At 33.5% G+C, this 26594-nt stretch overlaps 1 protein-coding gene across 2 annotated transcripts in view; it reads left to right on the top strand.

The window, feature by feature from the left end:
- The first annotated feature begins 11894 nt into the window (after nucleotides 1–11894).
- The window catches only part of LOC143254994 (Na(+)/citrate cotransporter-like), a 30241-nt gene continuing 15541 nt past the window's right edge, over nucleotides 11895–26594 (top strand). Inside the window, exons 1-4 of one of the 2 annotated variants that reach the window (XM_076509951.1) lie at nucleotides 11895–12022; nucleotides 20740–20934; nucleotides 24627–24776; nucleotides 26320–26435. In XM_076509951.1, coding sequence (XP_076366066.1) covers nucleotides 20821–20934; nucleotides 24627–24776; nucleotides 26320–26435 — 380 coding nt within the window. In that variant the 5' untranslated portion in view covers nucleotides 11895–12022; nucleotides 20740–20820. Of the gene's footprint in view, nucleotides 12023–20739; nucleotides 20935–23224; nucleotides 23384–24626; nucleotides 24777–26319; nucleotides 26436–26594 lie in introns of those variants that run through there. The other variant, XM_076509952.1, reaches the window with a different exon arrangement.

The following is a 26594-nucleotide window of genomic DNA, read 5'->3' as shown; positions in this document are numbered from 1 at the left end:
TTTATCCGGCTGTTTGTGGATCAAACGGGAAAATTTGCAATGTGACATTTCATGATATGACTAAGTTAGAATACTGACTGATTTTTGTTATAGTTTCGGAGATGAATTAATTAACCTTTTTAATAACGGATCTTATTATCAAAATATTACGGTAGTATAATATATAACTTCATATTTCAACCCGTCACACCAAACATGCTTGTCCTTTCAGCCTTGGAAGCGTTATAATATGACGGTCAATCCCACTATTCGTTGGTAAAAGACCAACGGTGGGTGGTGATGACTAGCTGCTTTCCCTCTAGTCTTACACCGCTAAATTAGGGACAGTTAGCGCAGATATCCCTCGTGTAGTCTTGCGTTAAATTCAAAACAAACCAATACAGTCATATTTCTAATGGTTAAGACAGTAAATTCTAAAATAGAAACTAACCTACAAAATAAAGAAGGTTTTCATCTACAATTTAGGGTTCAACATTTTTTCAACTTTATACGTAAGTTGCTTCAAGTTTTCTTTTAGCTCACCATTTATATTTATAAAAAAAATGAATTTTATCCAACAATAATAATACAAATTTATTCTTCTGAATTATTCGACAGAGAAGCACTTTAAGACCCTGAAAATAAATATATTATATTTATAGGTACTGGTATGACCAAGTTCATCGCTTTTCAGGGATGTACAATGATTACTTCAGGTATTACATGTAGTTTGTTACCCCTTCAAGTGATTGCACTGTTTGTAAAGGAAAAACAAAACAAATAAACACAGGTAGTGGATTCACAATATACTAAAAAATGCCGCCATATTTAATGGATATTTTATAACATTGAATCTTTCTAGTGTGGATTTATATATTGTATTTATGACACAGCTACTAAGGTTATCTAATATCATCTCTAGTGTCTAACTACTGACCAAAGTTAAGGCAGCTAGCAAGCACTATCATATTACCTACCACGTTAAGGGTAGTAATGTTAAGACGTTAAGGGACTGAATGTCTTTCTTATAATGCGTTTGCAGCTAAAAGCGTGTGGAGAATAATTTGTGGCACCGTGTAGTTTTGAGTAAAGCTCGCCAACTCTGATGTTCATATCTCAATCAGAAAGCCAACCCCCTACCCTCATAGCATGAAACTTATAAAGGTAAAATATAATTTATAGCATTAAAAATCGTGGTTCGATACCAGTGGTGGACACAGTGCAGGCAGTTACTTTAGTCAGCTTTGCACTTGCGAAAAACATGACATAAAACGCACAGAGGCTGAACAAATATTCTCAAACCAAGGTCCTTTGCTATTTTCACTTGAAACACATAACGCACCATAAATAGAAACAAATAACTTTAACAAGCACGATCAAGCTGAAGTCATTTGACGTCTTTGCGTTGAAAGTAACGGTACAGAATTGGCTGTTATGGTAATTTTCAACACCTTTCAAAGCCTCGCTCAATCTGTGGCATATGCTCAATCAGCTAAAGTTCTTATAGTTGTCGGGGTGGGGTTTGTACAACTGAAGTTTTTCAATAAAATGGCTTTTCCGGAAAGTAGAAACTTTATTTTTGTTATTATACCTTATATGTTTAGTGAAAAATCTTTCTTCTTTGACACTTTATTTCAAAGGGTGCCACGATCCTTGTCTCTCATCATTCCATCTACAAGAACAAATCCAATTTTATGTGAGTTTTGTTGACAAACTTTTTATCTGTGTGTGTTTTGTTGTTCGTTTGTGTTTATTTTTGAAGGATGAGAAATTTCGGGAGAAAAATATATTATTTCTTCTTGCAACGAATTTTTTGAAAAATAACAAACAAATTCGACAAAAATTATAAAATGCCTTATTAATTCATTTGAATGCACTAGGTAAATAAATGTAGAAAAGAAAACGCAGTTTCCTGCTTAAACTCCTAAAAATTAAGTTTCAATACCCACTGTGGCCAGAGCACAGAAGGTCCATTGTGTGGCTTTGTGCTTAACTATAAACAAAGAAATTTTTCAAGGCTTCAGTGACATGAAACAGAGCGTCAGAATAATAATTTATTCTAAATTTCTTCATGATCTGATTCGATTCCCCTCTGTGGACTCAGCAGATAGTCCGATATGGCTTTGCTATAGGAAAACACACACACACACTCATGGTCTGAGGCTACTAGTTTGTTTGTTTTTGAATTTTCAAGCAAAGCTACACCAGAGCTATCTGCGCTAGCCGTCCGTAATTTAGCAGTGTAAGACTAGAGGGAAGGCAGCTAGTCCTCACCACCCACCGTCAACTCTTAGGCTACTCTTTTGCCAACTATTAGTGGGATTGAGCGTAATATTATAATGCCCCAACGGCTGAAAGGGCAAGCGTGTTTGGTGTGACGGGGATTCGAATTCATGACCCTAGGATTACGAGTCGAGTGCTTTAACCATCTGGCCATGCCGGGCCTAACTTGAGTAGTCAGAAATATTACGGATAAATGAATGTATATTTATTATAATGATCCTTCACATTCTGAAATTGAAGTTTAAATTATTCGTTTGATTGTCTGTTATCACTTATACTGACAACAGTAGAAACCACTTAACTTTCAGAAGCAAAAATGTACCACACGAGGACAAATGTCCGGATGATCTACATATGCCTATACAATGGGATGACACTGCTCACATACTAATATGGTAGAATGACGCTGGGGGTGCGAACCATGGTAGCAGGGGTGAGATGCTCAATAGCTATATATTTGGTTCACTGTAATTTCCTAACCACTTGACAGTGCAAATATCGCTACAAATAAACTTATAGTTGGAGAGCTTCGTCGTTTTTCCCCTTTCGAAAACAAATATTCACATAGCAATATTTTTAAGTAATGTAGAGTAAACTTACACACCACTGAATACAGTCTTCCAAATAACCCTTACATGGAGGGTTCAGGATAGCAACAGGCTCCTAAACTTCATCCAAAGCATACCAGGAGATAGACCTTCATATACAAAGTTAAAGCTATGAAAGAGAACCCTCCAAACATAAACAACAATAGCAAAGAATATTGGCCCCTCATGCCCAGGTGGTTAAGGCACTCGACTCATAATCCAAGGATCATGAATTTGAATCCCCGTCGCACCAAACTTTCGCGCCCTTTCAGCCATGGGGACGTTATAATGTTACGGTCAATCCCACTATTCGTTGGTAAAAGAATAGCCTAAGAGTTAGCGGTAGGTGATGATGACTAGTTGCCTTCCCTCTTGTCTTACACTGCTAAATTAGGGATGGCTAGTGCAGATGGCCCTTTCGTAGCTTTGCGAGAAATTCAGAACAAACAAATTCTAATACAACAATAACGAATACTTCGTCATGGATATTCCGAGTCTACATAATGTTTAGAAATTAACATGAATCATTCACGTTTATAAACACAGAATTCCACTACCTTCTTAGAAATAAACGATTCTATTTAATTCTTCGAAACGTAATTCATAACAATGATTAAATTAGGCGTGAAAAGAATTTTGTCTTTCATAATTAACTCCCAAAGTAATTTTTTGTTTGTCTTGAATTTCGCTCAAAGCTATACGAGGGTTATCTGCGCTAGCCGTCTCTAATTTAAGCAACCCTAATGAAACTGTGAGATTTGAGCGTTACTCTTTTAACACACCTTGAACACAACGTACAGATAACGATTTGTTTGTTTTTTTATGGTAATGGGACACAAACCATGAATCCTTAGACACACAATTTGGCACACGAGGCTCTATGACACTGTTGGCCCTTTCCCCAACGTACAATGGTAGAAATATATTTAGGGTCAGAATTGTAGTCTGTCATTCTTGTTATATATATTTCTAATAAATTCAAGATAAATCTGATTTAATGTTAATATACAAATAAAGTACACCAGTAGTACGAAGGAGTATTCACGATTTATAAACTGTCGTGTTTCTTGGGGGAAAACTATCACCATTTTTTTTTATGTTGAAAAAGACAGATTCACAGCTGGTATTTCCAGTTACATCTTCGTGATGACCAAATTATCTTCGGAAGGCCACGAAGAACAGATAGAAAACTTGGCAAAGATTGCCTGACTAATTTGCTCTACGCTAGTTCCGTGTAATCATTGCATGATCCATAGATCAAGGACGGGGTCACCTGTCGACTTCCTCTTTAACCTGTCCCCACTAGATGTCGTCCTTGAAGGCATGCCTTTAGTAACCAAATTTGTCCACTTTCCTTGAGGCTAATGTGTTTGCCTTCAACACCAAAGGCGATTAACATAATATTGGAACGCTATGCAAATAGGGAATCTTTTTAAGTTATACGGATAATATGGCGTCAAAGAGATATACTTCTTCATATAGCAATTACATTTATCGCAGATCTAATTGACCAAATACTAAACGCTAGTGTTGTAAACTGTTCGATCTGACGAAGAGGGTTAGCTCAAAACGTCATCCATCTTTAAACAAAAATATATAAAAACATGACGACTGTTCAACCTTTTATTTAATTTTAGTATCTACGTCACCTAAATAGTTTTAATTATATTTTGCTTTCACATCTCTCCAACAAATATCCGTAACAGAAGATAAGATATTGTTTTGTTCGTTTAGAGCTTTGAACATATTTTTCACCAAAGTATATTAGTTTCTTATTCATTATGTTTTATATTCATAATTAAGGTCATTTCGAGTTTCAAATAACAACAAACAACAGTATGCACAAACATCTAATGTATTAATCACAGCTGAACACAAAACGACAATTAGATAATAATTTGGAAGAACAATACGACGTATAAAGTTAATAACTGGAATAAAGTTTATTAGAGTATTTAAATAAAGTTGATAACTATTCACACAAAAATATAATACCAGTAAAAGTACTGAACATAGCGTATTGAACAAGATGGACAGTACAGTTATAGACTTTGTAATTGTACATAATTGAACCAGATGGACAGTACCATTATAGACTTAGTAACTATACACAATTAAACAAGATGGACAGTACCATTATAGACTTAGTAACTATACATAATTGAACAAGATGGACAGTACTTTTATATACTTAATCACCATACATAATTTAACCAGATGTACAGCATCATTATATACTTATTAACTATACATAATTTAACCAGATGGACAGTACCATTATATACTTAGTAACTGTACATATTGAACAAGATGAACAGTACAGTTAACTTTTAATTTCTATATCAATAACGAACTACTTTCACTGACGTTCCAACATTATTTTCTAACACTCAGCTTTTTGTTATGAGCTTCATAACATAAATATTTCTCTAAAGTTAAATAATAGCTCAGCAACACAACAGTCTTTTAAAAAAAGACACACGTAATTAAAAATAACAAGTCATTTTCAACTATTATAGTGGCAGGTTTTGACATATGTATAATTAGAGATGAGTGATTGCTTTCTTTTAAAAGTATAATAAATATAGCTTATCAGTAGCAGACGTGTTTATCTTTGAATGCAAATATAACTTTGGCCATTCTAGTCAACTAAGCGTTTTTGAATGAACTTTACTGATTCATATCAACTTTTCTCTGATAAAAAAGAACACTCATATGTCTATTAATTCACATTTTGGTGAAACGAATAAATAGAAGAAAAGAAAATAATATTACTTTTCACAGTAGCGAAAACTCCAAGATATCACAGCAGATACAATAGAACTTAATGTGGTACTTTCAAAAGAAAAACGAAAACGAATTACAATTTTGAAAAATATATTTGTCCCTGAAGATGAAAGATCCATTTTAGTAAGTGATCGGGTTATATAGGAGTGAATAGGACGCCTAAAAGTCTCGAGACTAGTTTTCTGGCTTTCTTCCTAACACAACATATATACATACATAACTTGTTTACTGCATACTGTTATCATTACCTTCTTGACCATGGATTGTTTCCAACCTTTAAACAGGTATATGATATTACACAGTGATATGAGCTCAATGCTCGTTTTTACTATTGTACATAATTAGTACGTTAGGCTTAAATGATCAGGTTTAACAATGAGTAATATACATTTAACATGTTGAAATATTTCAAGTTAATGGATGTGATTAACTTTCTTCTTGTATGACTGAATCTAAACAAATTAAAATAAAAGTTCCTAGTTTATCAGTAAATCGCGAGTACCCTTTTATTGTATTTCTTTTACTATTTTTTTATGTTAAAAATATTCAAAGATTTTTGTTATTGGTACTCACTTAACTTTACTAAAGAAAAGACAATAATTACAACTTCTGAAATGAATGTTGACTTAAGGCGTCTACCGTGTAAATAACAAGAATACTTGAAACATGTTAGCATTAGGAATAGTTAACATAGAATATATTTAGTAAGACAAATGGAGGTAAAGAACCAGAAGAAGGACAAACAGTATGTAGCCCAAGTCTCTTCTACACTTTGGTAAATAGGAATTTTAAATTTCATAGTTATAACACCCGTGTAGCTGAATGTACGTCACGATAACGACTGGTTCACACCTTGTTTTAATATATTTTGAAACTTTTGAGGTTGAAGCAAGTTTATAATTCTAACACTGTACTTTCCTCTAGTTTACTAAGTTTCCTGATATTTTTGCCCCCCCCAGTACAGCGATAAGTCTACGGATTTACAACACTAAAATTAAGGGTTCGATTCCCCTGGGGTCTCAGCAGATAGCCTGATGTGGCTTTGCTATAAGCAAAACACACACACACACCTGCTACGTTTTTGGCTGTTTCATTAAACGTCCATTTGTTTTGTTTTGTTTTTGAATTTCGCGCAAAGCTACACGAGAGCTATCTGCGCTAGCCGTCCCTAATTTAGCAGTGTAAGACTAGAGGAAAAACTGCTAGTCATCACCATCCACCGCCGATTCTTGGGCTACTCTTTTACCAACGAATAATGGGATTGACCGTCACATTATAGCGTTTCCACGGCTGAAAGGGCGAGCATGTTTGGTGGGACGGAGATTCGAACCCGCGACCTTCAGATTACGAGCTTTAAACGTCGATTCTAAATTTCTAATATGGAGCCGTATTTCTAGTTTATTAAATGGTCTATTAATAAGTCTAATATCGTATTCTTATTCTAGCTTATTAAACGTGCTGTTAAAAATACAAGTAACATACGGTTCTTGTGGTTTATTAGGTTTATGCAGTTATAACGCGAAGAACTTTAAGATTCCTCTAAGTGTCTAGTTGTAAAGTAATGAGCGACTCTTCTAAAAAATATCCAACAGTTTTTTTTTACTTGTGTAGTAATTGTTGTTTCGTTTAGTTAGTGTCAAGTCACTATACTGTTTGTCTAGCTGATTAAAAGTGTCTTGTTACCAAGTTTATTTTAGTTCGTTAATGTCTAATATTATTACTATAAATCTAGTTTACTAAGTGTCCAGCTTGAAGTCTATAACGATACTGTCCATCTTGTTTAGTTATGTACAATTACTAAATCTGTTCCTGTAGTCTTCTTCTGTTTCTTTACAAAACTCAGAGACTGTTTGTTCAGCAGGTATTTATCACATAGTTTCCTCTGCTAAATTCAGTACTTTTACTGGTATTCTTGACATGTACACAGTTACAAACTTTATTTATACACTATAATTTTAGTAAACATTGTTTCAGTTATCAAATCTGTACACTGTATTGTTTATTTAGCTTTCCATCTGTCTAATTTTCATTTCATGTTCAGTTTTGATTATTACGTTAGATGTTTGTGCATACTGTTTTTTGTTGTTATTTGAAAATTGAGATGAAGTTACCTTTGAATACAAAACAAGTTCAATAGGAAACTAATATCTTTTGATTAAAAAACGTAGCAAAAACTCTAAACGGACAAAATAATATTTTATCGTTTAATACTGATATCAAAGTTTCTGTGTTGTTGCATAAACATAAAATTATTCAACGTTGTTGTACTGTTCTAAAAAGATTGCAATGAAAAGTAAAAATTGTTATATAAAAGATATAATTTAGTAGTGTTACTGTGATGGTGTTGGTAAAATTCATTACAAATTATGATACAACTTTGGTAGGTCGATCGTAAAGGGTGGGTGGGTGATAAGACCATTTGGTTTGAGAGCTGTACTCGAAAATTTTGGGTCACAGGATCGGAACCTGTCACCAAACATCTTTGTCCTTTTTACTTTGTGGTCCATAAGACATGGTGTTCTGTTTCTCAGGAATTAGTGATAAGTCGTGTTGAGTAACTTCTTCTTGTAGATCATTTCAAAGTTATATAAGGCTGGTTAGCGCTCCTCGAATAGATTTGTGCGAGATTCAAAAAAATAAACAAATTGCGAAATTATACTAACATTTTGCAGTTTTACACTTGTTGCAATCTGAAGTCATTTTTCGAGGAGAAAAGGGTAATTTAGATTTAATTCGATATTTTTGGTGTTTATGAGATCGGTCAAACTAACCAACTTTTCATAGAGTTATTGGTAGAGAACATTTTTTGTTGTTTTAAGTTAAGCACAAAGCTGTACATTGAGCTACTTGCACTCTAACCGCCAGGGTATCGAAACCCTGTTCCTAGCATTGTAAATCCGTAGACATACCACGGTGCCAAGTTAAAGAAAATAACAAATAAAATATAAAGTTTTATTGTAAAAAGTTTGAAGTGTACTTAGGAGGTTTTAGAGATTATGCATATGAAACTTGAGATTTTAGAGATGAAGAAAAGTTCTTTACATCTCAACATGAAAATTGGACTAGTAAAAACAAAAAAAGACTATCATATCACTATCATATTTATAGATACTGTCCCAGTATCAGACTTATTTATATACACAATAATTTCTTTTAAAAAGACATAATTTAATATTTAATTATTTATCTGAAACCTAAAGATAATAAAGTCAGAAATGAATTATGCTTTAGAGCCATGGAAGAGAGAGAGGACAAATAAAAATGCATTTGGTGGTTAAAGATTTGATCCGTAAGTATCAATGCACACGTCTAGATATTAAGTTCTGCACGTTGTCTTGCATTAATGAGAAGTTTTTTCTGATTCGCCTTTTCAATACAAGTCATGAATTTCAGTATGTATTATTAATCCTTTTCCTCTGACAACGGATGGCCTATTGTTGTAAGTTCTCTAAATTGTTGGGATCTTATAATGTTTACTGTATTGTTGCTCATATTTTCCAATTGTATAGTTGTTCATGTATCTCTTAGACATGACATAATATATATACACACAAGTGACCTAGTAATATAAGACATTGTGTTGTTGTTCGTGTTTCTCTTAGGTATGACATAATATATATACATATATATATATCACGGATGACCTAGTGTTGTAAGACATTGTGTTATTGTTCGTGTGTTTCTTAGGTATGACATAATACATATACATATATATATCACGGATGATCTAGTATTGTAAGACATTGTTGTGTTATTGTTCGTGTGTCTCTTAGGTATGACATAATATATATACATATATATATCACGGATGACCTAGTGTTGTAAGACATTGTGTTATTGTTCGTGTTTCTCTTAGGTATGACATAATATATATACATATATATATATCACGGATGACCTAGTATTGTAAGATACTGTGTTATTGTTCGTGTTTCTCTTAGGTATGACATAATATATATACATATATATATAACGGATGACCTAGTATTGTAAGATACTGTGTTATTGTTCGTGTTTCTCTTAGGTATGACATAATATATATACATATATATATAACGGATGACCTAGTTTTATAAGTTTACAGATATTCAGTTGTTTGCATAACTAGGCAGGTTTATTTATATGGAAGAAAAAGAATAAGCAACAAACTTTATTTCTTCCTCAATAAGAGGTGACAGTAACTTTGTAAAAAAAAAAATTGCGCCACTTGTATAAAAATGCTCATCTATAAGACAGGCAAAATCTTGCCGTTGCTCACTGGTACTAAGTACCGAAAGGTGTTTCAGCTGCTTTGTCGTTTTTCTTTTTCCGAAACAGATCCACTTTACCGAACTGAGTACCATATTTATTTTTTGATAATTTCACCCCTGACCTGCAGTCACCATTATTCTAGGTGTAGATGTACAGGAGAACGCTTGATGTATTAATGACACCTGTATTTCATTGACGAATGTATTTGTTTTTTATCTATGACAAACTGAAGGTCGTAACTACGGTAACTGCACCATTGTTGTCACGTGATGATATTATCCTAAGTAGGTAATAATAATGGCTGACTGTTTATTTTGAAGCAATTGCTGCTTCATACGTCATAATAAATACAATATATGAAATGTAAAGGTATATCGGGTTCTGTTTGGTTTTTTTTTCTCTCTAATCGGAAACACTTTCAGGAACATTTTTCTTTCGGAGATAACATTCCTTGTGCGGAGACTTTTCTCAGAAATCGGGAGCATAGAGGCACCCTAACGTAGAAATGTCTCTGCGTGTCCAGTTAGAATTATACCGAAATCACATTGAAATAATTCCTTTTCATACGAAATTCTCTGACTTTTATTCATATGTTGATTATTTAATTTATAATTTAGAGTTTAAATACTGGGATACATATTGTCTTCGAAAAGACAAATTGACTTTTAGTTAACTCACTTATATAATTGCGCTGGGATGATAGGCTCTTCACAATGAAAGGCTATGTATAGGCTTGTGGTTTGCGTTTCGGGCTGCTTACGGTGGGTCCGGAGCTTGAGACTTGACGCTGTTGAAAACACTCCGCAGTTTCAGTTGTTAGTACGTTATAAAAATTACAGTCGATTTTGTTATTCATTCAAAGTCGTGGACAAGGACCTAGTGAGACCGAGTGTTGTTATGAAAATACTCTTGGGATTTTTAAGTTATCCAACAGTCCCTTAAAGTTGAATATTCCGTTCTACTTTTAAATGGATTTTTTTATTGAATGTTTAAAAGCCCTAGTTGAACATTAGAGTCTAAGCTGTAAACCTGAAGGTTTATAATGCTAATAACTGTGAAGGGCATAGTGAAGATAGTTCATTGGGTGGCTTTGTACTTAATAAACAAACAAATAAACAAAAAAGCCCCATTGGTAATGGTATAACGCCCCAAGATACACATATATACATATTGGCAAATATTTACAAAAAGCAGCCTTCATAATCAGTAATATATTCTAAAACTTCCAAATGTAAAAGTTCCCTGCTGGTACAGCTGTAAGTCTACGGATTTAAAACGCAAAAATCAGCGGTTCGATTCCCATCGATATAAGAAAAAGCACACACTCTCCAATTATTATTGATCCCTAATCACATTACTCATGTACTTTTGTAAGCTTAAGCAATAATTAAATATAAGTGTGTATGTGTGAACATTGTCCTTAGATATTTCTATATTTAAGTACACATATATATGCACATGCATTTTGTCATTGAAGGCTCCTACTTAGTCACAATAATCGATAATAAAAAAATATGTATTTAACACGTTATTTTGCAATTACAAAAATCTCTTTGAAATTCAAATTTGTGTGCAAGACAATGAATCAAGGTATAAATCTCCAAGAGTAGTGTAGAAGGATCAGATGTAAATAGGAATATTCTCCCATGTGTCACCCAAGTAATTACAGCAGTCAATTCCAAACCTGTAAGCCAAAGTTAAACAGGTCCGGTGTCAGTTTGGGATATGCTACAGTTAACTATTGTTCTACAGAGAGTATTAACCCATATGTTTAGACAATATGCCTACGATGTGGGAATCAGATATAGACGAAAAAAATGTGTAACCTGTACCAAAGCAACCATATAACATCTTTGACAGATTATTGTAATCGTTATCAGTAAACCTTATATAAAAATATAAATCACCTTGTCGTCTTAACAGCTTTATAAACACTGTTTTATAACATTCTTATCTTTACTTTACCTGAACCTAAAACTTAATGTTCGTGTAGGAAGCGTGAGTTACGTAAAAAGACAGATTTTAGTCAGTTACTCGTAATTCATGAGCATCTTAATGTCGGGCCTAACCGAGTGATTGATGTGCCCGGGCTGTGAATAGTATTAGGTAACAAGAAAAACTCATTGTCAGTGACGGTAATTACATTAATTAATTTTATTTATATTAATTACGACGAAACATTGTAAAATTAGTATTTTATTATTTCAAAATCTCCAGTAATTAATTTTCTGCTTTAAGAAAATGTAGTGTAATTAATAATAATCTACTATTAAAGAGAAAAAACAATGAAAATAATTTCTAATATGATTTATAAATTAAACCAAGAATAATTATATCAAGGTTTATATTATTCACTTAAATATAAACATTAGAGTATCAATATTATGATACTCCTTTAACATTAAGCTAAAATAATTATATTAATTTATATTAATACCTGAAGAACAGAGATACTGTATCAATATCATGATACTACTTTAACATGAAATCAAGAATAATTATATTAAGGTTTATATTAATCACTGAAGGACAAATATACTGTATCAGTATCATGATACTACTTTAACATTAAACCAAGAATAATTATATTAAGTTTATATTAATCACTGAAGGACAGGTATACTGTATCAGTATCATGATACTACTTTAACATTAAACCAAGAATAATTATATTAAGTTTATATTAATCACTGAAGGACAGGTATACTGTATCAGTATCATGATACTACTTTAACATTAAACCAAGAATAATTATATTAAGTTTATATTAATCACTGAAGGACAGGTATACTGTATCAGTATCATGATACTACTTTAACATTAAACCAAGAATAATTATATTAAGCTTATATTAATCACTGAAGAACAGAGATACTATATCAATATCATGATACAACTTTAACATTAAACCAAGAATAATTATATTAAGGTTTATATTAATCACTGAAGAACAGAGATACTATATCAATATCATGATACTACTTTAACATTAAACCAAGAATAATTATATTAAGGTTTATATTAATCACTGAAGAACAGATATACTGTATCAGTATCATGATACTACTTTAACATTAAACCAAGAGTAATTATATTAAGTTTATATTAATCACTGAAGGACAGAGATACTGTATCAGTATCATGATACTACTTTAACATTAAACCAAGAATAATTATATTAAGTTTATATTAATCACTAAAGGACAGGTATACTGTATCAGTATCATGATACTACTTTAACATTAAACCAAGAATAATTATATTAAGTTTATATTAATCACTGAAGAACAGAGATACTATATCAATATCATGATACAACTTTAACATTAAACCAAGAATAATTATATTAAGGTTTATATTAATCACTGAAGAACAGAGATACTATATCAATATCATCATACTACTTTAACATTAAACCAAGAATAATTATATTAAGTTTATATTAATCACTGAAGGACAGAGATACTGTATCAATATCATGATACTAATTTAAATTGGCGTCACTTTCACAATTTTCTTCGTACTTTAACATACTATACCTGAGTTCCTTTTTGTTGTTAAATACAAAGTTAAACAATGAGCTATTTGAGATGTGTCCACTACTGGTAATGAAACCCAATATTTAGCGTTATAAGTTTTCTGCCTTGATTACTATGCAATTGGAGGTATCTTAAACTTTCATCACGAGCCAAGTGGACAGATATTTGAATCTGTGTTGTAATAGTGCAACGAAACGTTTTAAGTGAAAAATAATAATTTTCATAAATGAATTGGTATTAGTACTTTATATCACACGAATTAATATAGAGTTTTTATATGCGTAGTGAGTTCTGAATTCTGTCTCGCACAAATAACAATTTAATAAACGTTTGGAAGTCAGTTTTCGCTTGCTGTCGCTTAAATATACCCGAAAAGTCTATGGATCATGAGAGAAGACAAAATAGTGTGGCAAATTTCAAAACAAACTACATCTTGGGTGACAGAAGATAACACAGTGAGTTACAAACTGAGGAAAAGATGAAATATTGAAACAAACTATATATAGGATAGCAGAGAAGATGTCACAGTGAGTTACAAACTAAGAAAAAATGAAATATTGAAACAAACTATACCTATGGTAGCAGAGAAGATGACACAATGAGTTACAAACATAAAAGAAGGTGAAATATTGTGTCAATATCCCAGTTAAATCTAGGATGGTAGAAAATGACACAGTAAGTTTCAAACCGAAAACAAGATGACTTGGCATGACACAAATTGGAAATAAATCATATATTGGAAAGAAGAAGGTAACACACTGAGTAACTAAACTGTGTTACACTTTCATCATTTTATAACCCACTAAACCAACTTCTGTTACTCAAGATTTATCTTCATACGGATTGTGCTACAATGTTTCACCTTTTCTTCGTTTTGTAACCCACTAAGCCAGCTTCTCTTACCATAGATTTAGTTTTATACGGATTGTGCCACACTGTCTCATTTTATTTTTGGTTTGTAATGCACGTGTCATCTTTCTCCCGAGATTTAACGTTTTCGAGCTTGTGCTAAGCTGAGTTATCGTCTCCTGAAATTCACGGGTGCTTACTGCTCCTTATAACAACGGAAAGCTAGGATACGAATCCATCAATGAAATTCCTCTCGTAATTCACTCTAGGGATTAATTTTTTCTTGTTTGGTTGTGCTATTATAGAAACTGTAAAATCAGAAAACATTCGAGTTTCAACAATAGTTGCACTTAATTTTTATATTATTTGACACGAGACCTAGCAAAGCTGACGGGATAAGTAATGTTATAAACAGGTAGTATGTGCCTTCGATAATTGGTGGTAGGTAATGTTCTGTTTATAAATTTGCATAATTGATAAAAAGAAAGATAAAAATCTAACCCACGAGGCCCCCGTATAGTAACAGCGGTAAGTCTACGGATTTACAACGCTAAAATCAGGAGTTCGATTTCCCTCGGTGGGCTCAGCAGATAGTCCGATGTGGCTTTGCTATAAGAAAAATACACACCAACCCACGAGATGCTCCACGTGTATAACGCACTGGTTTAAAATCTTGACTTAGACAGAGATATAAATTTGCCTGTTTTTTGGTTTGTAGTTGAGCACAAAGCTGCACAATGAGCTGTCTAAGCTGCGCCCGATAATGGTATCGAAACCCAGTTTTTAGCCTTATAAGTTCGCATACTTACTGTTTCACTACCGGAAGGCCAGTAGAAATTAAAACAACAGAAGTATGCATGCTTTGATAAGGTTTGTTTAAGACTAGGTTTCCCTTTTACAGTATAGATATCAACTGTTAAATTGAAAATTTGAGTAAAATATGGAAAATATGGAAACAATACAGTTTACTCGCAGGTCTCTGGCCAGCGTTTAAAATAAAGACAACATTGAAACACTTGTTTTCATGTACTGAAAGAGGATATAGAAGTCTTCAGATACGAAGAGAGGAAACAAATGTATGCTTCGTACGGTGTTTAACTACGTATCATGTACTTAAAGTAATAATATTTGAGTTAGATTTTGGGTTTCCGGGTATTTTTTGATCGCGATTACCCCGTTCAAATTTTCTAACCGTGGCGGCCTCTAGTTTTTACTATTTTAATTGCCGTTCCTGAAATAAAATATGTTTTTATTCAATATAAAATGTAATTTTTTTTTGGTAAGTATACAGGTTTGTCTAACACCAGTTAGTAACTGGTAGTACGACAGGACATTATTATTTGTTAATTATACAGTAGTTGTTTTCTACCAGCCCACTATACGTCAATAATGTAATTTCTTTATAGTAAACAAATTCTTCTTGTTGTTTTTTGTTTATTCTGCCAGCCGAACACACGTTAGTGATGTAATTACTTTATAGTAAACAATTTCTCCTTGTTGTTTATGTTTATTCTACCAGCCCACAACACGTCAATAATGTAATTATTTTATAGTAAAATTTTGTCCTTTATGTTTTTGTTTATTCCAACCCACTACACGTTAATGATGTAATTACTTTATAGCAAACAGTTTGTCCTTTATGTTTTTCTTTATTCTGCCAACCCACCACATGTTAGTGACGTAATTACTTTATAGTAAACAGTTTCTCATTGTTATTTTAGTTTATTCTACCAGCCTACACGTTAATAATGTAATTACTTTATAGTAAACAGTTTCTCATTGTCTATTTTGTTTATTCTACCAACCCACCACACGTTAGTGATGTAATTACATTATAGTAAACAGTTTCTTCTTGTTGTTTTTGTTTATTCTACCAGCCCACCACACGTTAATGATATAATTACTTTATAGTAAACAGTTTCTCCTTGTTGTTTTTGTTTATTTTACCAGCCCACCACACGTCAATAATGTAATTACTTTATAGTAAACAATTCCTCTTCTTGTTTTTTGTTTATTCTGTCAGCCCACCACACGTTAGTGATGTAATTACTTTATAGTAAATAATTCTTCTTCTTGTTTTTTGTTTATTCTGTCAGCCCACCACACGTTAGTAATGTAATTACTTTATTGTAAACAATTCTTCTTCTTGTTTTTTGTTTATTCTGTCAGCCCACCACACGTTAGTGATGTAATTACTTTATAGTAAGCAGTTTCTCACTGTTGTTTTTGTTTATTCTACCAGCCCACTGCACGTCAATAATGTAATTACTTTATAGTAAACAGTTTCTTCTTGTTGTTTTTTGTTTATTCTGCCAGCCCACCACACATTAATGATGTAATTACTTTATAGTAAACAGTTTCTTCTTGTTGATTTTGTTTATTCTACCAGCCCACCACACGTCAATAATTTAATTACTTTATAGTAAACAGTTTCTCATTGTTGATTTTGTTTATTATACTAGCCCACCACGCGTGAATAATGTAATTACTTTACAATAAACAGTTTCTCATTGTTGATTTTGTTTATTCTACTAGCCCACCACACGTGAATAATGTAATTACTTTAGAGTAAACAGTTTCTCATTGTTGATTTTGTTTATTCTACTAGCCCACCACACGTGAATAATGTAATTACTTTAGAGTAAACAGTTTCTCATTGTTGATTTTGTTTATTCTACTAGCCAACCACACGTGAATAATGTAATTACTTTAGAGTAAACAGTTTCTCATTGTTGATTTTGTTTATTCTACTAGCCCACCACACGTGAATAGTGTAATTACTTTACAGTAAACAGTTTCTCATTGTTGATTTTGTTTATTCTACTAGCCCACCACACGTGAATAATGTAATTACTTTAGAGTAAACAGTTTCTCATTGTTGATTTTGTTTATTCTACTAGCCCACCACACGTGAATAATGTAATTACTTTTCAGTAAACAGTTTCTCATTGTTGATTTTGTTTATTCTACTAGCCCACCACACGTGAATAATGTAATTACTTTACAGTAAACAGTTTCTCATTGTTGATTTTGTTTATTCTACTAGCCCACCACACGTGAATAATGTAATTACTTTACAGTAAACAGTTTCTCATTGTTGATTTTGTTTATTCTACTAGCCCACCACACGTGAATAATGTAATTACTTTATAGTAAACAGTTTTGTTGTTTTTCAAGGTTTCCTTGATTACATCAAAGCTACTGAGGCTATCTGCTGTTGTTTGCTGACTACAAGAATGGGGTTGCAGAACCCACCGCTAAATCTTCAGCTACTTCTTATTAACTAATAGTGGAATCAATCACAAAATTATAAACCGCTGAAGGGATCAGCATGTTGAGTGCCAGGTTTCGATCATACAACCCATAGATTACGAATCGAGCGTCTTATCCACAAGGTCACACCAGACCCTCTAAGATTGCAACAAGTTGATCTGTCACGGGACAATGAATTCGAAGTCATAAAACTGGAACTTAGCATTTCTGTTAAATTTTGCATATTGTTAACAACAAAACTTCATGGGAGGGAATTGACAGAAAACTTCGTTTAATGCTAGAAAACTTGTAACTAGAGGGGGTTTCGTTTCCTTTTGGATTCAATGTAAAACTGCAAAAAAAGTTTATATTTGTCACAGAAAGATGATGAAAAGAATGAAAAGTTCGGGAAGGAAAAGCTGCTAAACAAAGCGAGTTGTCCTGCTATAAAATATGACGTAACATTTTGGTGATACAAAATCGGGCGTCGTAGAACGTTTCGTAATTGTATTTCAACGATGGTCTACACCTTTCGAAACAGCTGCTCTTCATTTACAGATATCGCAAGCATTTCTCGTTCAAGTGTTTGCAGCGCACGTGATATAAAATTCATTAAATGATTGTAAGCAAATAACTTGAATGTTAGAATATATGATTCAAAATGGCGGCATATCTAACTCCATGCATTTCTTATAAATTGTATAATAGCAGCTCCAGAGATTATTGCATTGAATCTATTGTATTCACTATCGTTTCAGTATCACTTCAGGGTCCTGTCCTCGTATGAGTTTCAAACGTTTCCTCACTTAAGTTATCTAAGTCATTATGTAAACATCCACCCATTGTAGGTACGTGCTTTTGGAAACTTCTTTACACTATCTTAAACATCAACGCTCAGAGAAATTGTATGATGTTTCTTTTTTAGTTCAAATATTACGAAAAACATTTTATCCATGATAACACCAAATACGATAAACATTCAGGCTTATGCGTTTATAGTTAATTAATTTATTTTGTACATCGTTTATAATTTTTAATGAACTGAGTGTGATTTCTAGTAATCTTGCAAATGTAAACAACCATCTGTAGTTTGCTCATACTATGGCTGGCTGTCGCCGTCCGCAATTTTAAACTACTACTGAGATTGTTTAATAAAACAAGAGGAAATTTAACATAAACAAAAACAAAAAAGAGTTTAATATTTCAGAAGCCCGGCATGGCCAGGTGGTTAAGGGGGTACACGGATACCTGTTATGTGGTTTGTTTCAGAAGCCCGGCATGGCCAGGTGGTTAAGGGGGTACACGGATACCTGTTATGTGGTTTGTTAAGATAAAACATATTCTTTTCTACAATTGAGTTTTCTTTTTTATCACAAGTGTTCCACTGTTTTCTTTGTTTTATTAATGTTTTTGGTGTATTGTGATTTAGATACTTACCGTTAATTATTACTTTTATATTTTCTAACACATTTTATACCTTTTGTTGTAATTTTTAGCAAGATGGTATCTTGCAATGTTTTCTCTCCATATGCTAATTATTTAACTCGTGTCTCATTTGATGTACTTTTGTTTATACCCCCTCTTTAAGGTGGGATGAATATAAAGAAAAAAAAAACTCGACTTGTAATCCGAGGGTCAAGGGTTCGAATCCTCGTCACACTAAACTTGCCCACCCTTTCAGCCGTGGGGTGTTATAATGTGACGGGTTTGTTTGTTTTGAATTTTGCTCAAAGCTACACAAGAGCTATCTGCGTTAGCCGTCCCTAATTTAGCAGTGTAAGACTAAATGGAAGGCAGCTAGTCATCACCACCCACTGCCAACTCTTGAGCTACTATTTTACCAACGAATAATGGGATTTACCGTCACATTATAACGCTTTCACGGCTGAAAAGGCGAACATGTTTGGTACGACGGTGATTCGAACCCGCGACCCTCAGATTACGAGTCGAACACCTTAACCCACCTGCTAAATTAGGGACGGCTAGTGCAGATAGCGCTCGTGTAGCTTTGAGCGAACTTCAAGAAAAAACAACAATATTTCAGGAGTTTTTTAATAATAATTGTTAATCGGGTACATTCAGGTTTCTCATCATTTAAAGAAAACTAAATTTTGAAACATATTAAGTGATTTTAACTGTGTAACTACGTGCTTATTTTCATTAGAGGCCCCAGTGACACAGTGGTATGTCTGAGGGTTCACCACCCTGAAAATCGGGTTTCTGTATCTGTGGTGGGCAGAGCACAGATAGCCCATTGTGTATCTTTGTGCTTAATTATAAACAAACAAACAAGTTTTCATTGGATATATTATATTATATATAAACCAGCTAGTTTCAGAAGACTGCAATTTTTGAGAATTGTTGGTGTTCTTTGCAATTCCTCACAATTATATGTATTATATCAGTTTGGTAATCACAACTTTTGACAGTTGGTTGTATTTTATCAGTATTTCACAGTTTTTGCGAAATGGTTGTATTTTATCAGTTTGGTAATCACAACTTTTCATAGCTTCTGGCAGTTGGTTTATTTTGTCAATCTTTATATTGTTTCTGAAAAATAGTTGTGTTTGTGTTCCAGTTTTTGCGAAATGGTTGTATTTTGTTGGTTTCAGAATCACAACTTTTATGGTTTCTGAGAATTGGCTGTGTGTGTTTTGCTTATGAAAGTTTCTGATAATAGGTTACATTTTGTCAGTTTCGGAACACAACTTTTAAAAAACACGAACAATTAGTTATGTTTTTATTTTAACAGTTTGTGAACTTGGGTCGCAGTTGATGATTCTCTGCTTCTTTTTCTTTATTTTCAAAGAGAAATAGCTGACCATGTGACCTATGCCTTTACTGGTATTTCTCCACTATTTTAAACCCACAGGATTACACGTGTTTTTATGTTAAGTCTAGTTCAGAAACTATAACCTTATGAGGAAACTAGAATTATTTGAATGGAGATATTCTTTGGAAATGTTCGTTTCCTTCGCCAAGAATTACTCATCAGATGGGGTAGCGTGAAACATAACTCGTGACTCATAAACAATCCAACTCTCCCAGTATCACAGTCCACATGGTATCTCAAGTACTCGTCAGAGTTTATAATGTTTGGTTTGGGGCTATTGAATGTAAAGATAAGATTGGACTCAGGGAATACTTTATTTGCAGGATCTTTACGGATTAATAGTTTTAACGCTCTTATGAACGAACTTATTTATATCTAGGTGACGGATTGGTTTTCTCGAAATCATTTCGACGACTGGAGTTATCTGTTCTAATCCAAAGGTCTGAGAACCAGCTAAATCATGCTTGTCGTAATTTGGTCAAAGCTGAAAAAAATATTCCATATTCGAAAGACACTATTCGCCTTTCTCATACCACTTTTATTGATACCAGTTCCAGCCAAGATCGGAACTCCGGTAAGATTGATTTTTTCTTTAGTTGTTAAACTCAAAGTTACGCAATGAGCTATTTGGGCTCTGCCTACCGCAGGAATTGAGCTCCAAGTTTTAACATTATAATCTCTTATGCCTACTGCTGAGCTACGACTAGTGGTGCTCCAGTAAGCTTACTTCATTTTGCTCAAAGTTAAAATAAAGAAAAGAGGTTTATAGGTAAATAATCGATTTGTTTAAAATTTTTGAAAACATATATATAATTCCTACTTTTTTTTTATTTCAGGAAGAAATGTATATTTTACGACTAACAAGAACCAGATAATAAGAAATCTTTGTTTTACTATGAATTTTATTTTTTAGAATATTGGTTCTAGAAGGACTATGTGCTGTACATGACCTGTAAAAGCCACGTAATTGTTTTTATTACTGGGATTATTTTTCAGTTCTACAATAATGGTTTCACAATGACTATATATATATATTTACATGAAATCCTTTAAAAACTGCTTACACATGTTTTTATTGCTGTGAATTTCTTTTTTTTTCAAATGTTGCTATAATAGTTCTCTAATGACTTTAAAAACTTATGTTATGAGATATCTCAATGATTTTCGAATGAGTGTTGTTTGTGTATAACCTTCAGGAACGTAAGTATTATTTCAATGGTTTTTCGATGACTAATATTTGCGTATGGCCTTCAAGAAATTACATGATGGCCCTGCATGGCCAGGTGGATAAAGCACTCGATTCGTAATTCGAGAGTCGCGGGTACGAATCCCTGTCGCACCAAAAATCTTCGCCCTTTCAGCCGTGGGGGCGTTATAATGTGACGGTCAATCCCATTATTCGTTGGTAAAAGAGTAGCCCAAGAGTTGGCGGTGGGCGGTGATGACTAGCTACCTTCCCTCTAGTCTTAGACTGCTAAATTAGGGACGGCTAGCGCAGATAGCCCTCGAGTAGCTTTGCGCGAAATCCAAAACAAACCAACCAAACACATTATAAGCGCTCCCTTTTTGTCATAATATATTGCCTGATGAAGTAGTAAATTTGCTTCAAGCCATAATTTACTGTGATATTAACAGAAAGATTTATGTTTAAGATTTATAGGAAAGAATAAGAGTCAGTTGTTAAGGAATGGAATAGCTTTAATATTGATTCTTATGTTTCTATTGTGAAGCCTAGTAACATTACTGTCAATATGATTGTTTCTTACGTCTCTATAATGGAGTCTAATAACATTAACGTGAATATGGTTGGTTCCTACGTTTCTATTAATTTCATCGAAAAGGAGCCTCCTCAAGGGGTCACTGATTTAATCAGTCGCACCACTATCCAGCAGTGCATTGTCTGTCTGTCAGTTAGTAGACATTAAAATGGTATCACATAAGATACGCTTAACGTTAAAATTTGTACTGTCGTTACGCCAGTAAAATATGAGCATGCCATGATTCATGAGAAGAAATTACACATTCTGTAGGCTACAACACACCATGACATATGAACTTCAAAATCAAGAAATACAGACATTTGTTGCTCTTGATTTTGGTTTTATTTACTCTTGAAACATAAAACTGTCAGGGATCCTGTACATCTAGTTATTAATCAGTATATTATTTTTAAAAAATACACCATTACAATTCTGAATTTATCTTTAATGTTATAGAGAACGGAAATTTAAGTCGTTAATTTTTAAAAAAATTTCTTTCGGGTGTTTTTCATTCATATTAAAAACAAATGTTATGTAAAACACTTTCATCAACTATCGTATCTTATCGAAAACAAAAAGATATAGTTACGCCTGGTACAACAGACGTATTCATCAATGAAATCACTCACAATAATAAACCCTGAAGTTTGTGTTTCTTTGTTTATAGAGCTCTCTCTACCTTTACTTTATTTCCATTAAGAAAAAAATAAAGCTCTTGACACTGAGAGAAGAAAAAAAAGATTTAAAGATACTATAAGTCAAGTTTATCAGCTTTCTTTATATTGTTATAGATAATAAAAAGGTCTAAGACATTCAAGATTCAATTGTTGTACACTTAACCTTGGAACAATGGTTTCTTATCTCTAAGTGTCCGAATTATTTGAAATCATTTCTGTCGAAGTTTTGTTCTTTCCAAATCACCTAAAGATACGATTGTTTGTTTGTTTTGGAATTTCGCACAAAGCTACTCGAGGGCTATCTGTGCTACCCGTCCCTAATTTAGTAGTGTAAGACTAGAGGGAAGGCAGCTAGTCATCACCACCCACCGCCAACTCTTGGGCTACTCTTTTACCAAAGAATAATGGGATTGACCGTCACATTATAACGCCCCCACGGCTGAAAGGGCGAGCATGTTTGGCGCGACCGGGATGCGAACCCACGACCCTCAGATTACGAGTCGCACGCCTTAACACGCTTGGCCATGCCGGGCCCGTAAAGATACGAGTCTTTCTATGAACCTGCCATATTGTACCAGCAATTCAAGTATGTGAACCCAATCACTGTTTTTAACCCTCATACACACGGTGGGGGTCAAAAATGGGCCCACTTGTGTTTAAGTTGTTATAGAAATATCAAAGGTGTGACTTTCGGGCCTAAAAATGTACCTAATTTAATCTATACTAATAACATACTATACTAATACGTTTAACATGTATTTTATGCAAATGGGGTATTACACTCCTTGCCTAATGTCGAAATTCACGTTTTCTACTTGGGAGTCATTTTTGACCCCCCGTTTAAAAAACTCAATTACATTTCTGGTAAACAATCAAATAATATATTGATATGAAATTTTGTGTTCTAGAACATTCTAGAACACTCTATAAATGTTCTGGAGCATTCTAGAATATTCTTATCTACGTTGCATAGAGAGCCCTCAATCGATGATGAATCAGGAAAACCTGAAATAATATCATACTATAACTCCACCAAAGGAGGAGTCGATACACTAGACCAAATAGTTAGATTCTTTTCCACAAAAAGAAAGACCAGAAGGTGGCCAATGGCACTATTTTATAACATTCTTGATGCTGCCGCATACAATGCTTACCTTCTCTATCGCCAGCGCCATCCAGAATTCGCATCAAAGTACCAAAAAAGAGCAAGACGTGAATTTCTGAAGTTGCTTACTGATGAATTACTGCCTGAAGAAGATACAAATGAAGTGATCCCTCCAAAAAGACAAAGTTGCTGAAGAGAACGTTAGGAAATGGTGTCAAATATGCGCACGTGATTCAAGGAAAAAAACTTCTTCAAAGTGTATCAAATGTAGTAAAATGGCTTGCAATGACCATAAAGTTACCCAGAGTGTATGCATAAATTGTATAGAATAAATATTTTGTCCAAATTTATACTTTGCTTATATGAAAATAATTTTTTTTTAATATTTTTGGTGGGGGTCAAATATGACGCCCAGTGTGGGCAACGTAATTTTTTTGAGTGTGTGTACTAGGGTTAACCGAATGAATAATTTGAATAAAAGTCGTAAAAAATGCTTAAAATAATAAATATTTGCACTCTCGAAGCTATCCGTGACACATTGTAACATATAAATGCATCCATAATCTCTCTCGATGTCATTAACGAGACCAAATACCAATTGTACCCGTTTTAAAGAAGTGTATTAATTATTAATGTATTGTACAACCTCAAACATAACCAGGTTGGCTTGTATAAAATTTATTAACAGTAGTATTAATGGCGTCATTACTAACATTGTTTGTAGGAAGCAAAGTGTGCCTACGTTCTCTTATTAATGGTGTGTTTTTGGCTCATGGAAATTATGCCTCTTGCCGTCACTGCCTTGATACCTGTGGTTTTTCTTCCTTTGTTTGGCATCCTCAGCACAGACGAAACCTGCACAATTTATATGAAGGTAAGTGTAATTCTTACAGTGTACGATTAATTACTCTTTCAATAAGCTGTTATGAGAAAGGTCGTTTCAAATTAAATGGTGAATACTTCCTCTGTCTTCGTGACGACGAGAAACCCACTTGAAGTAAAAATATATTCTAAAGACGGCGGGTATGGGTGTTAAAATAAATTACAGAGCAACGTTTCGACTTTCTTAGTCTGAAGATGACCTAAGAAGATCAAAGCGTTGTTCTGTACTTTATTTTAATTGAAGCGCTAATACGCATACCAGTCGTATTTAGAATATATTTTTACTTCTTCTGTTGCAAATGCTTTTCAGGCGACATTTGATTACTACAGACTGATGCAGCCTGAAATTCTATTGAGATGACGAACCATATAAAATCACACTGCACTGAACTGACTTAATTGCTTGACCGATGTTCATTCATGAAACCCAAAATAAAAAGATGATTTGTTTGGTTAGAATACATGGTGGTTTTCTGAATTTATGTCACGTTTTATGATGAAACTGAGGCGGCAGTTTATTTTGCATATTAGGGTTATGTTCACATTCACATCTGGAATATTTTTGTTTTTTCTAATAAAGAGAAATGTCCAGTTATTGGAGCCAACATACATTATTTATATAAAAAATATTAAACCCAGGAATCCTATAAATAAAGTAACAATAAAAATTGATTGTGTTTTCTTGCGTAGAGAACGACGTTATTGTTACGATTTTCATAAATATTTTTAACCCTCGTAAAGTCTTTTTTGTTTTGTTCTAACTTGTAGATACGTTTGTTTGTTTAGTTTATCTGTTTAAGTTAAATCACGTTAGACACTGTTTGTGTTCACCACAGGGAATCGGGTCACGACTTTTGGCGTTGCAAGTCCGTAAACTTACCGCTGTCCATCAAAAGGACTTGTAGGTGGTCTGGCTCTACAGATTAAATATCAGTCTGGAAAATTAAACCTATTTTCCAACTTATAAAATGCAAGATAAGATCTTGTAAATAAAAACCATTAATCTGTTAAACCCTTTCAAAAAACATGACAATAAGCGGGTCCTTTGAATTCTATCCAAATGACGTTAAGAAAACCTAAACCAAATATCCTAAAATGTAATATTGAAGAAAGTGATTCCTTCCTCACGAATCCCCCAATGGCACAGCAGTATGTCTGTGGACTTGCACTGCTAGAAACCGGATTTTGATACTCGTGGTGAACGAAGCACAGATAGCCCAATGTGTGGCTTTGTGCTTAATAACAAACAACAACTCTTTACAAGAGCAAGAACACTAAGCCTTTTATAATGGAATGTACATCAATTACTACAAGTGACCCAAAGAACTATGTACACAAATAACTACAAGTGACCCAAAGAACTATGTACACAAATAACTACAAGTGACCCCGAGAACTACGAGTAAGTACATAAATAACTACAAGTTACCCCAAGGACTATGTAAATAAATAACTAAAAGTGATCCCAAAAACTAGGTACATAAATAACTACAAGTGACCCCAGCGACTAATTGAATGCTAATTTTTTTGTACAGGAGATAAATATGATATTTCTGGGCAGTCTGATAGCGGCCACAGCGGTGGAGTATTGTAACCTTCATAACCGACTCGCTCTGAGAATCTTGTTGTTTATTGGAACATCACCTCGCTGGTAAGTAGAAGAATCATTCTGATCTTTCCTGGTGAGGAAGCACATGAAGATTTTTTTCTGTTAGTGTTGTTCAAAGTGAATGAATATTAGATCTTAAAAGTAAAAAGTGGTGTGTTTACTTTAAGACAAAGACAGACAGTCCTTTTCAATCCAAATGAC

This window comes from Tachypleus tridentatus, chromosome 7, assembly GCF_004210375.1.
Source record: "Tachypleus tridentatus isolate NWPU-2018 chromosome 7, ASM421037v1, whole genome shotgun sequence".
NCBI lineage: Eukaryota > Metazoa > Arthropoda > Merostomata > Xiphosura > Limulidae > Tachypleus > Tachypleus tridentatus.
The sequence above is the reverse complement of the archived record's forward strand: the minus strand, read 5'-3'. Positions and strand labels throughout refer to the sequence as shown.